General features: G+C 44.2%; 1 protein-coding gene across 1 annotated transcript; it reads right to left on the bottom strand.

Moving 5' to 3' along the window:
* Nucleotides 1-782: 782 nt before the first annotated feature.
* On the bottom strand, nt 783-6,961 carry cd99 (CD99 molecule; the record flags this gene model as incomplete). Its single annotated transcript, XM_037696846.1, is given in 4 exon segments — nt 783-815; nt 4,327-4,404; nt 5,388-5,441; nt 6,929-6,961. Coding segments are annotated over 4 exon segments (198 nt in total), but the record flags the coding sequence as incomplete, so codon positions are not given.
* Between the last annotated feature and the right edge of the window lie 5,262 nt (nt 6,962-12,223).

Raw genomic sequence — 12,223 nt, 5'->3', positions numbered from 1 at the left:
TTTGATGATGTTATGCACGGTTGATGATGATAACTTAAAAGTCTTTGCTATTTTACGCTGGGTAACACCATTCTGGTATTGCTGCACTATCTTTCTGCACAACAATGGTGGAATTGGTGATCCTCTTACCATCTTGGCTTCTGAGAGACACTGACACTCTGAGAAGCTCTTTTTATACCCAGTCATGTTGTCAATTGACCTAATTAGTGTTAATTGGTCTTCCAGCTGTTCGTTATATGCTCAATTTCCTTTTTCCAGCCACTTATTGCTACTTGTCCCAACTTTTTTGGGATTTGTTGACACTGTGAAATTTTGAATCAACATATTTTTTCTTTAAAATGTTACATTAACTCAGATTAAACTTTTGATCTGTCATCTATGTTATATTACGAATAAAATATTAGATGTTGGCACCTCCACATCATTGCATTCAGTTTTTATTCACAATTTGTTTAGTGTCCCAACTTTTTTGAAATCCGGTTTGTAAATAAAATATCGATTATAGCCTGTTTTATATACATTTTACACAATGTACCAACATTTTATGAACTATTTTTTCTGTGTTGCAGTTTATAATGTTTTTTTTATTTGTATGCTGCATTACTTTTTAAATATTGTATATAAGTACTGATGTATATGTATGCACAAATCCTGAAATTATAACTACCATTTCTATTGATGACATAAAGAATTAATTTTTTGTTTGTAACCTGTAGACCGAACTGAATTTATTTTTGTTTGCATGTTTAAATAAAATAAAAACATAAGTATCAAGAACATACCCTGAGGATCATTGCCAGGGTCCACTGCTCGACCTGAGTGCAGAGTAATAAAAAGAAGTTAGTTTCTGCAAAGTTTTGTTCTCTTTAAATCTTTAAAAAGTACACAGTAGAACAGAACCCACTCTCACACACTGTCTGTCTGTTATTTTACAGCCTTATTCCAAATTTTATTTATATCCTGATGAAAGCTCAATCAATGAGGTGAATAAATCCAAAAAGTTAAATCAGGTCATCTGGACAGACTCTTTTTGGGTGAAACATTTCGTCTTTCATCCAAAAACTTCATCAGTCTGAGGCCATGCCACGAACTCAGTCCCGTAAATAGCACTATCTCAAAGTGGACAAACCAGTTATGCTGGTTACTCCAGTTATTCAACCAAGAAGAATCTGTCCAGATGACCAGACTTAACTTTGTTGGATTAAATTTTCATTCATTCAACCTTTGTTTATGCAGGTTAGTCTCATCGAGTCAGGGGGACTCATTTACAAGAGACCTGTTTTAAACAAAGAACACAGATGAGGTACAAACAACAGACACTCATGTAAAAAGCATTAAAATCAAAAAGTAAAAGAAGAAGAAGAAATTATATATAAAAAAAAACAGCTACATTTTAAAGCGATATAAAATTCTAAAAACAAGAACATGTCTGCGTTGGTTTTTGCCATGAATTTAGCAGTTGTTTGAAGTCACTTAGAGAGGTCAAGGTTGAGAGCTTCAGATCTTTATGCAAGATATTCCTGGAAACAGGAGCGGAGTAAGAGAAGGCCCATTTGCCAAGTTCAGTCCGCAATGAGGGAACACTGCAGGTAATAATGTCCAGAGACTGCACGCTGTAGTAAATGCAGCTACACTGTGCGGTCTCCACAGCGAGTCATCTTCCTTTATCTCACTCTGTCCTCTGCATCCTCTGTCTCCAACTACCTCCATGTCCTCTCCAACTGCATCCATATAACTTTGTTTTTTCCTGGCAGCTGCATTTCTATTATCCTTACACCAATATACCCACTGTCCCTCCTCTGGACATGACCAAACTACTGTCTCATGCCTGGAGATGACTTCTGTTGTGACTTGGCATTATATAAATAAACTGAATTGAACTGGACATGTCCAAACTGTGGCTGAGGTCGCCGAGGTAGTTAAAAAGCTCAGAGGCGGCAGGGCTCCGGGAGTGGATGAGATTCGCCCTGATTTCCTTAAGGCTCTGGATATTGTGGGGCTGTCTTGGTTGACACACCTTTGCAACGTCGCGTGGACATTGGGGGCAGTGCCACTGGATTGGCAGACTGGGGTGGTGGTTCCCCTCTTCAAAAAGGGGAGGGGCATCACTCTCCTTAGCCACCATGGTAAGGTCTATTCAGGGGTACTGGAGAAGCAAGTCCGATCGTTGGTCAAACCTCAAATCCAGGAGGAACAATGTGGGTTCCGTCCTGGCTGTGGAACACTGGATCAGCTCTTTACCCTCACTAGGGTCCTCGAGGGGTCATGGGAGTTTGCCCATTCTGTCTACATGTGTTTTGTGGATTTGGAGAAGGCATTCGACCGTGTTCCTCGGTGTACACTGTGGGGGGTGCTCTGTGAGTATGGAATTGGGGGCCCGTTGCTACGGGCTGTTCAGTCACTATAGAAGCGGTGCGAGAGCTTGGTTTGCATTGCTGGCAGTAAGTCAGACTCGACAGTAAGACGGGAGACAATGAGAGCGGTGAGCAATGTCCATAGACGCTCTCGAGGGCACTGTAAGAGTTCTGATAAGTATGGAATAATCAACCAGTTCCCTCTGGTGAGATCCGTAAACATTCTCGATGGAAGTCGGGGAATGGCCAAGGACAATGCCTTTGGGAATCAAAAAGTCCTGAAATGATGACACAATGTTTATTCAGCTGGTTTCCTCTGGTTATCAGTTGGAAATTCCTCGATGGGAGGGGGGGGGGAGAACGTCAGATTACATGTTCTCCAGGCAAATTCAGATAAGGTGACCTTCAAGGCCAGCCAGGGGAGCCAAATTCAGATAAATACACAGTTGTTTTGGGCACATGCAGAACTTAATGACATCTACCTTGAGTCTGTGTTGGTCCAAACAGTTCCAAAATGTCCAAAATACATGGCCACACCGACGGAACGTGCCCGAGCAAAATCCCAGAGGTGTGATTCACTCTGCTCAAAGCATATGAGTCTGGGCACTCGAGGCACAAACCAAGCCATCATAAGGCAAGCAGTGTGATCGGGTCCAAATTTGCTGCTGACGACTTCCTTGATTGTAGATAAAACCAGCAACCAGCCAAATCAAAAAGTAGGAACCAGTTTTCGTAAATCCAATTAAATATGTATCCTTAAAATCCACAAATGGCAGCAGAGATAGACACATCATCAAGTCTTCCAAGTCGATGAGATATCCAGCTGCCTGCGTGCCAACAGGGTAAATTGGCTCGCCTAAAGCCGGTCTTCTTTTTGAAGAAATGTTGTAAATTGTGATGAGGGACCAACTGATTAAATCAAGTCCATAATTACGGTTCAGAAGATATGCAAGAGAGGCTCAGAAGCAGTTTCACATACAAGACAGAGCAGCAAAGCAAAGCGGAGCGGGAGGGGAGGGGAAACGCATTCGACCTCGGAAAGAGCAAGTGGTGAAGTGACCTCATTTTCATTTATCAGCTTTGTCGTTTCTTCGTGACTCTCTCTTTCTACTGAAGATAATGGATGACAAAAGGCTCAACTCCGGTGCTCTTCACTGACCCCTCCCTTTCTCTTTACTCTTTAAAATCCATTTTAACTGTCCAAAATCTTGTTTTTGGATCTTTAATAGCAGCTAAGCTATGACGCTAAGCTAACGGGCCAACCATGGGGAAAAAAAACCTGCGTCTTGTCAAAGCTCCAAAATTCATGGTTGAAACTCGTGCCCTAAGTGTCAAATTTTGTTTTTCTCTGCAAAAAGAAGCGAGAACTTGGTTACTGATTTTTTTAATTAAAAGCTTTGTGTGACTAATGTTATGCTAAAGAGCTCAAATCACACAGAGCATCCGCCATTTTGAGAACCAAAAAAAAGGAGAGAAGCCCATGTCACGCAAGGGGCCTCCCTCCCATTTTTCTTAAAGAGACACGCTGCTTGCTCCCTCACTATCCATCCTTCAGTTCAAACAGTCATATACTGTCATCCGGTGGTCAAAAAAAGTACTACATACAAAACAAATTAACCATTTCTTCTTAAATTTGACAATAATTACTAATTACTGTCAAATTTCAAACAATATTATTGTTTATCGCAATAATTTCTGAGAAAATTAATCACCCAGCAAAATTTGTTATCGTGACAGACGTAGAAGCACCTCATGAATAATTCCAGAAGCTAGCTGCTGACAAAGCTTCGGCCCAGGCGGTGAAACCAAACAGGTCAGTTTGTTCTTAACAAGCAGCACCTTCTGCTGTGAACCTGACTACAATCAGTCAGCTCTTCTGATAAAGCAGGTGGAGCTGGAACACCAAGCAGCATCAGCAGCAGCCCAATTTACTCTAAGTGTGGACATGGTGGATGTCCTGCTGAGGTCTTACCTCCTGAGCGACCCCCATCAGGTTTGTAGTCTCCAGCTCCCACATCAAACAGGTCTGAGTCATCGAAACTTCCCCCGCCTGAAAGAAAGCAAAACCACCATGGTCATCATGTTTCAGCATCACATCAGAACCAGCTGGACTCTGGTCCAGAGAACACAACCCTGTGGTAACCATGTGACCAGTGGCTCTGGTGTCAGACAGCAACTTTTAATTATTGTTGGGGACCTATTATTCTACACCTCGGAAGAGTGTCTACATTTCTATCTCCGTTAATGCGACCCGAACCACAGCGTCTACCCCACAAAAGTTATATCAAAACGACCGGCTCGGCCCCGTGATGTGTGCGATTACTTTTATTGGTATTTCAAGTTACCATGGCGAAGTAATTTGCAAACAAAGACGCAATATTTCACCAACTCCAGGAACTAGTTGGTGACTGCCCACTTGTTATTCTACACCTGAAAAGCGTATCTTTTTCAACTTTAATGTGGCCCAAACCGCAAAGTGGACCCCCACAACAGTTTTATCCAAACGACCGGCCCGGGTCCGAGATGTGTGCCATTACTTTTGTTGGCAATTGGCGTTACCATGGCGACATATTTTGCTAACGAAATTGACAAATTTCCCATAGGAAATGAATAGGAGAAAACTTTTCAAAGAAACTGAGTAACATCGGGAGCCATTTTGGTTCAACATGCATGGAAGGCACCTAATATCACCTATTATTATTATTATTATTAATTAGTAAAAATAACAATTAACTAAAATTATTATGATTAATTTTAATAATTACAAATAATAACATTAATAATTACTAATATTAATAATTGATATTTAATATTATTATCAAATATATTAATAGTTTATAATAATTAATAAACTGAGAATGTATTAATATTAATTATTAATATTAGTAATTATTAATATTTATTATTAATAAAAATTTAATAATAAATAGGCAGTCCCCGTCAAAGTTTCTCCAGGAACTTTCTAGTTTAGGTTCACTATCCTGTCTGCTGATTCCAGGAAGTAAGTTGATAAAAACACCAGCACCAACTCACCTCCCCCGCTCTTTGGAGGAACTTTGGGGGGGTTGTCCATTTTAGGGGTGGGGCCTGTGGAAACAAAGAAATCAGAGATGAAATCTGCAACAGTTTATTGGGTTTTACAGTCAGCGTGTCATCTGTAAAAAGGAATCAAATGTTTTTTTCTGCATCTTTGATAACACCACCCTGCAGGCTGGAAGACTTCATTAAAATTATTCACCCCTAGTAAACATCACAACATCTGGATTTGAATTGAACTCTGCGCAGATCAGCCTATCATCCATGTTCTCCTGCTTCCAACACTATGCTGCTTTACGAAGGACCAGGTAAAAGTTCTGCACTAGTCCAGCCAAAGTCCAGACCTCAGTCCAACTGAGAACCTCTGGTTTGATTTAAAGACCGTTTGACACAACAAAACCGTCCAACCTGAAGGAGCCGGAGACATTTGGACATCAAGAATGGACAAAAGGTCCATACCTGAAGAGACTCCTTCATAAGTTAAGAGTACTTTGTACTTTAGTGAGTACAGTAGTCCCTCGTTTACCGTGGGTGGAATGGTTCCTTAAATTAATAAATAGCTGAAATGTAGCTGAAATGGCAGAAAGAAGCCTAAGCTACCAGAAGAAAGTGGAGAGAGCACAATTGTGCCCAATTAGGCTGAAAGACGCAGAAATGTGCGCATAAAAGTGGAAATTCTCTGGAAAAACACAGAAATTTAAAAAATAAGTCCCTTCGGAGTATAAGTCACACTGGCCAGTGTTGTGCCAAAAATCGATTGGCGGCCGCTGGAGCGCGCACAGGAAGACTTGCTTTTGCCGTTCTTCAAAATTGAACAAGATTAACACCTAAAAACAATTATTTGTTTGCTCGACATTATAGCAAAGGTTTGTATCCTTTTAACTTTTCCTTAATAAATGCACTTTAATGGTGAGAACAGCTTCATTTCGCCTGGGCGGCGCGGTCGCGTCGCACTGAGCAGTCTGTCCCAGTCAGCAGCCATGCCTGTCCCTGCACCGCCGGAGTGCGAAGGAAGGGGGCAGCGAGGCGCATGGTCCACAGATCCAGGATTCGACTATACGTCGCAAGACTGGCCAAACTGAAAACATCAGCGACTTATAGTCCGGAAAATACGGTAAATTAAAAAAATAATAATAATCCATGCAGCATGGATTGTTGTTTTTGTTTTTTTAATATTACAGTATTTAAATTTAAATTGCTTATTTACACAGGAGGATAATGAGTGTGATTGCAGAGGTGAAGTGGGTGTGGCAGAGAGCCAAGATCAGGACACGCTAAAGAAGGGAGCTTTTCCCTGCACCTGTGGGATGCACACAGATGCAACAGATGCTAAATCATTAAAAATATATATTTTAAATAAACAAGCCACGCCTCTCGTGCAGATCATCCATCATTCTGCTCATTGTGTGTCATGTCCAATCTGACTTTGAAAAACCGCGAAAGTGCGAGTCCGCAAAAGTTGAACCGCGGAGTAGCAAGGGACTAGTGTATCTCTGTAAGCCTTTGTGTGTGGTCTGCGAGGGTCACTTGAACTTTACCTGGTTTGAGGGCATCTGCCAGGTCTAGTCCACCTGAAGGTAGAGACAAAAGAGTTCAGTCAAGACAACTTAGTTTGTAGTCATGGCAGGCACCTATTATTCTACACCTCGGAAGCGAGTCTACATTTCTATCTCCGTTAATGCAACCCGAACCACAGTGTCTACCCCCACAAAAGTTATATCAAAACGACTGGCTCGGCCCCGTGATGTGTGCGATTACTTTTATTGGCATTTCAAGTTACCATGGCGACGTAATTTGCGAACAAAGACGCAATATTTCATCAACTCCAGGAACTAGTTGGTGACTGCCCACTTATTATTCTACACCTGAAAAGCGTATCTTTTTCAACTTTAATGTGGCCCAAACCACAAAGTGGACCCCCACAACAGTTATATCCAAACAACCGGCCCGGCTCCGAGATGTGTGCTATTACTTTTGTTGGCAATTGGCGTTACCATGGCAACATAGTTTGCTAACGAAAATGACAAATTTCCCATAGGAAATGAATAGGAGAAAACTTTTCAAAGAAACTGAGTAATGTCGGGAGCCATTTTGGTTCAACATGCATGGAAGGCACTTATTATCACATATTATTATTATTATTATTATTATTAATTAGTAAAAATAATAATTAACTTAAATTATTAATGATTCATTTTAATAATTACAAATAATAACATTAAAAATTACTAATATTAATAATTGATAGTTAATATTAATTATTAGTATTATCAAATACATTAATAGTTTATAATAATTAATAAATTGACAATGTATTAATATCAATTATTAATATTATTAATTATGGTGGTGGCCGAGGGCGGGGACCCTGGCGGTCTGATCCTCGGCTACAGAAGCTGGCTATTGGGACGTGGAATGTCACCTCACTGGTGGGGAAGGAGCCTGAGCTGGTGTTTGAGGCTGAGAGGTTCCGGCTAGAAATAGTCGGACTCACCTCTACGCATGGCTCTGGCTCTGGAACCAGTTTCCTTGAGAGGGGCTGGACACTCTTCCACTCTGGAGTTGCCCCTGGTGAGAGGCGCCGAGCAGGAGTGGGCATACTTATTGCCCCCCCATCTTGGTGCCTGTGTGTTGGGGTTCACCCCGGTGAATAAAAGGGTGGTCTCCCTCCACCTACATGTGGGGGGACGGGTTCTGACTGTCGTTTGTGCTTATGCACCAAACGGCAGTTCAGATTATCCACCCTTTTTGGAGTCCTTGGAGGGGGTACTGGAAAATGCACCTCCTGGGGACTCCCTTTTTCTGCTGGGGAACTTCAATGCTCATGTGGGCAATGACAGTGAGACCTGGAGGGGTCTGGTTGGGAGGAACGGCCCCCCTGATCTGAACCCGAGTGGTGTTCTGTTGTTGGACTTCTGTGCTTGTCATGGATTGTCAATAACGAACACCTTGTTCAAGCATAAGGGTGTCCATATGTGCTCTTGGCACCAGGACACCCTAGGCCGCAGTTCGATGATCAACTTTGTCATTGTCTCATCTGATCTGCGGCCGCATGTCTTGGACACTCGTGTGAAGAGAAGGGCGGAGCTGTCCACTGATCACTACCTGGTGGTGAGTTGGCTCCGATGGTGGGGGAGGATGCCGGTCAGACCTGGCAGACCCAAACATATTGTGAAAGTTTGATGGGAACGTCTGGCAGAGTCTCCTGTGAGACAGAGTTTTAACTCCCACCTCCGGGAGAACTTGGAACATGTTCCAGGGGAGGTGGGGGACATTGAGTCCGAGTGGACCATGTTTCATGCCTCTATTGTCGAGGCAGCTTACCGGAGCTGCGGCCGCAAGGTTGTTGGTGCCTGTCGCAGCGGCAACCCTCGAACCTGATGGTGGACACCGTCGGTGAGGGATGCTGTCAGGCTGAAAAAGGAATCCTATCGGGCCTTTTTGGCCTGTGGGACCCCAGAAGCAGCTGATGGGTACTGGCAGTCCAAGCGACATGCGGCTCGGGTGGTCGTTGAGGCAAAAACTCGGGCATGGGAGGAGTTCGGAGAGGCCATGGAGAATGACTTCTGCACGGCTTCAAGGCGATTCTGGTCCACCATCCCGTGTCTCGGGGGGGAAGGCGGTACGCCACCAACACTGTTTATAGTGGGAGTGGTGTGCTGCTGACTTCAACTCGGGATGTCGTGGGTTGATGGGCAGAATACTTTGAAGATCTCCTCAATCCCACCGGCACGTCTTTCACTGAGGAAGCGGAGCCTGGGGAATCTGGGTCGGGCCCTCCAATATCTGGTGCTGAGGTCACTGAGGTGGTTAAAAAGCTCCTCGGTGGCAGGGCCCCAAGGGTGGATGAGATTCGCCCGGAGTTCCTTAAGGCTCTAGATGTTGTAGGGTTGTGTTGGCTTATGCGACTCTGCAATATTGCGTGGACATCGGGGGAAGTTCCCCTGGATTGGCAGACCGGGGTGGTGGTCCCCCTATTCAAAAACGGGGACCGTAGAGTGTGTTCCAACTACAGGGGAATCGTGCTCTTAAGCCTCCCTGGTAAGGTCTATTCGGGGGTTCTGGAGAGGAGGGTCCATCGTATAGTTGAACCTCGGATTCAGGAGGAGCAGTGCGGTTTTTGTCCTGGCCGTGGAACACTGGACCAGCTCTACACTCTCAGCAGGGTCCTGGAGGTTGCGTGAGAGTTTGCCCAACCGTTCTACATGTGCTTTGTGGACTTGGAGAAGGCGTTCGACAGCGTCCCTCGGGGAACCCTGTGGGGGGTACTCTGGGAGTATGGGGTACCGGGTCTTTTGATACGGGCTGTTAGGTCCCTGTATGACCGGTGTCAGAGCCTGGTCTGCATCGCCGGCAGTAAGTCGGGCTTGTTCCCGGTGAGAGTTGGACTCCGCCACGGTTGCCCTTTGTCACCTATTCTGTTCATAACTTTTATGGACAGAATTTATAGGCGCAGCCAAGGTGTTGAAGGGATCCATTTTGGTGGCCTTAGGATTGCGTCTCTGCTTCTGCTTTTTGCAGATGATGTGGTCTTATTGGCTTCATCAGATCGTGATATACAGCTTTCGCTTGAGCGGTTCGCAGCCGAATGTGACGCAGCCGGGATGAGGATCAGTTCCTCCAAATCCGAGGCCATGGTCTTGAGCCGGAAAAGGGTAGAGTGCCCTCCCCGGGTCAGGGAGGAGGTCCTGCCCCAAGTGGAGGAGTTCAAGTATCTTGGGGTCTTGTTCACGAATGAGGGAAAAATGGAGCGTGAGATCGATAGGCAGATAGGTGCAGCATCTGCAGTGAAGCAGGCACTGTACTGGTCTGTCGTGGTGAAGAGAGAGCCGAGTCAAAAGGCGAAGCTCTGAATTTACCGATCGATCTATGTTCCTACCCTCATCTATGGTCACGAGCTTTGGGTTGTGACAGAAAGAATGAGATCTCGGATACAAGCGGCCAAAATGAGTTTTCTCTGCAGGGTGTCTGGGCTCTCCCTTAGAGATAAGGTGGGAAGCTCGATCATCCAGGAGGGACTCAGAGTAGAGCCGCTGCTTCTCCACATCAAGAGGAGCCAGTTGAGGTGGCTTGGGCATCTGTTTAGGATGCCTCCTGGATGCCTCCCTGGTGAGGTGTTCCGGACACGTCCCACCGGGAGGAGGCCCAGAGGAAGACCCAGGACATGCTGGAGGGACTATGTTTCTCGGCTGGCCTGGGAATGCCTCGGGACTCCCCCGGAAGAGCTTGCCCAAGTGGCTGGGGAGAGGGAAGTCTGGGCCTCCCTACTTAGGCTGCTACCCCCGTGACCTGACCCCGGTTAAGGGTTAGAAAATGGATGGATGGATGGATTATTAATTATTAATATTTATTATTAATAATAATTTAATAATAAATAGGCAGTCCCCATCAAAGTTTCTCCAGAAACTTTCTAGTTGTAGCTACTGTTTAACTCATTTTAGCTAAAGGTCTGCTTCTTTTAACTTGTTTGGCTTGATTAATGTTATGCTGATGATACTCAGTTACAAACCGGATTCCAAAAAAGTTGAGACACTAAACAATTTGTGAATAAAAATTGAATGCAATGATGTGGAGATGGCAAATGTCAATATTTTATTCGTAATATAACATAGATGACAGATCAAAAGTTTAATCTGAGTAAATGTAACATTTTAAAGGAAAAATATGTTGATTCAAAATTTCACAGTGTCAACAAATCCCAAAAAAGTTGGGACAAGTAGCAATAAGTGGCTGGAAAAAGGAAATTGATCATATAACGAACAGCTGGAAGACCAATTAACACTAATAAGGTCAATTGACAACATGATTGGGTATAAAAAGAGCTTCTCCGAGTGTCAGTGTCTCTCAGAAGCCAAGATGGTAAGAGGATCACTAATTCCACCATTGTTGCGCAGAAAGATAGTGCAGCAATTCCAGAATGGTGTTACCCAGCGTAAAATAACAAAGACTTTTAAGTTATCATCATCAACCGTGCATAACATCATCAAAAGATTCAGAGAATCTGGAACAATCGCTGTGCGTAAGGGTCAAGGCCGTAAAACTCTACTGGATGCTCGTGATCTCCGGGCCCTTAAACGTCACTGCACCTCAAACAGGAATGCCACTGTCAAGGAAATAACAGAATGGGCTCAGGAATACTTCCAGAAAGCATTGTCAGTGAACACAATTCACCGTGCCATCCGCCGTTGCCAGCTGAAACTCTACAGTGCAAAGAGGAAGCCATTTCTAAGCAAGCTCCACAAGCTCAGACGTTTGCACTGGGCCAGGGGTCATTTAAAATAGAGTGTGGCAAAATGGAAGACTGTTCTGTGGTCAGATGAGTCACGATTTGAAGTTCTTTATGGAACACTGGGACGCCATGTCATCCGGACCAGAGAGGACAAGGATAGCCCAAGTTGTTATCAACGCTCCGTTCAGAAGCCTGCATCACTGATGGTATGGGGTTGCATGAGCGCTTGTGGAATGGGCAGCTTGCATGTCTGGAAAGGCACCATTAATGCAGAGAACTATGTTCAGGTTCTAGAACAACATATGCTCCCATCTAGACGTCATCTCTTTCAGGGAAGACCCTGCATTTTTCAACACCATAATGCCAGACCACATTCTGCAGCAATCACAACATCATGGCTACGTAGGAGAAGGATCCGGGTACTGAAATGGCCAGCCTGCAGTCCAGATCTTTCACCTATAGAGAACATTTGGCACATCATAAAGACGAAGGTGCCACAAAGAAGGCCCAAGACGATTGAACAGTTAGAGGCCTGTATTAGACATGAATGGGAGAGCATTCCTATTTCTAAACTGGAGAAACTGGTCTCCTCTGTCCCCAGACG

This window comes from Nematolebias whitei, chromosome 24, assembly GCF_014905685.2.
Source record: "Nematolebias whitei isolate Nwh7 chromosome 24, NemWhi1, whole genome shotgun sequence".
Classification (NCBI taxonomy): Eukaryota; Metazoa; Chordata; class Actinopteri; order Cyprinodontiformes; family Rivulidae; genus Nematolebias; species Nematolebias whitei.
The sequence above is the reverse complement of the archived record's forward strand: the minus strand, read 5'-3'. Positions and strand labels throughout refer to the sequence as shown.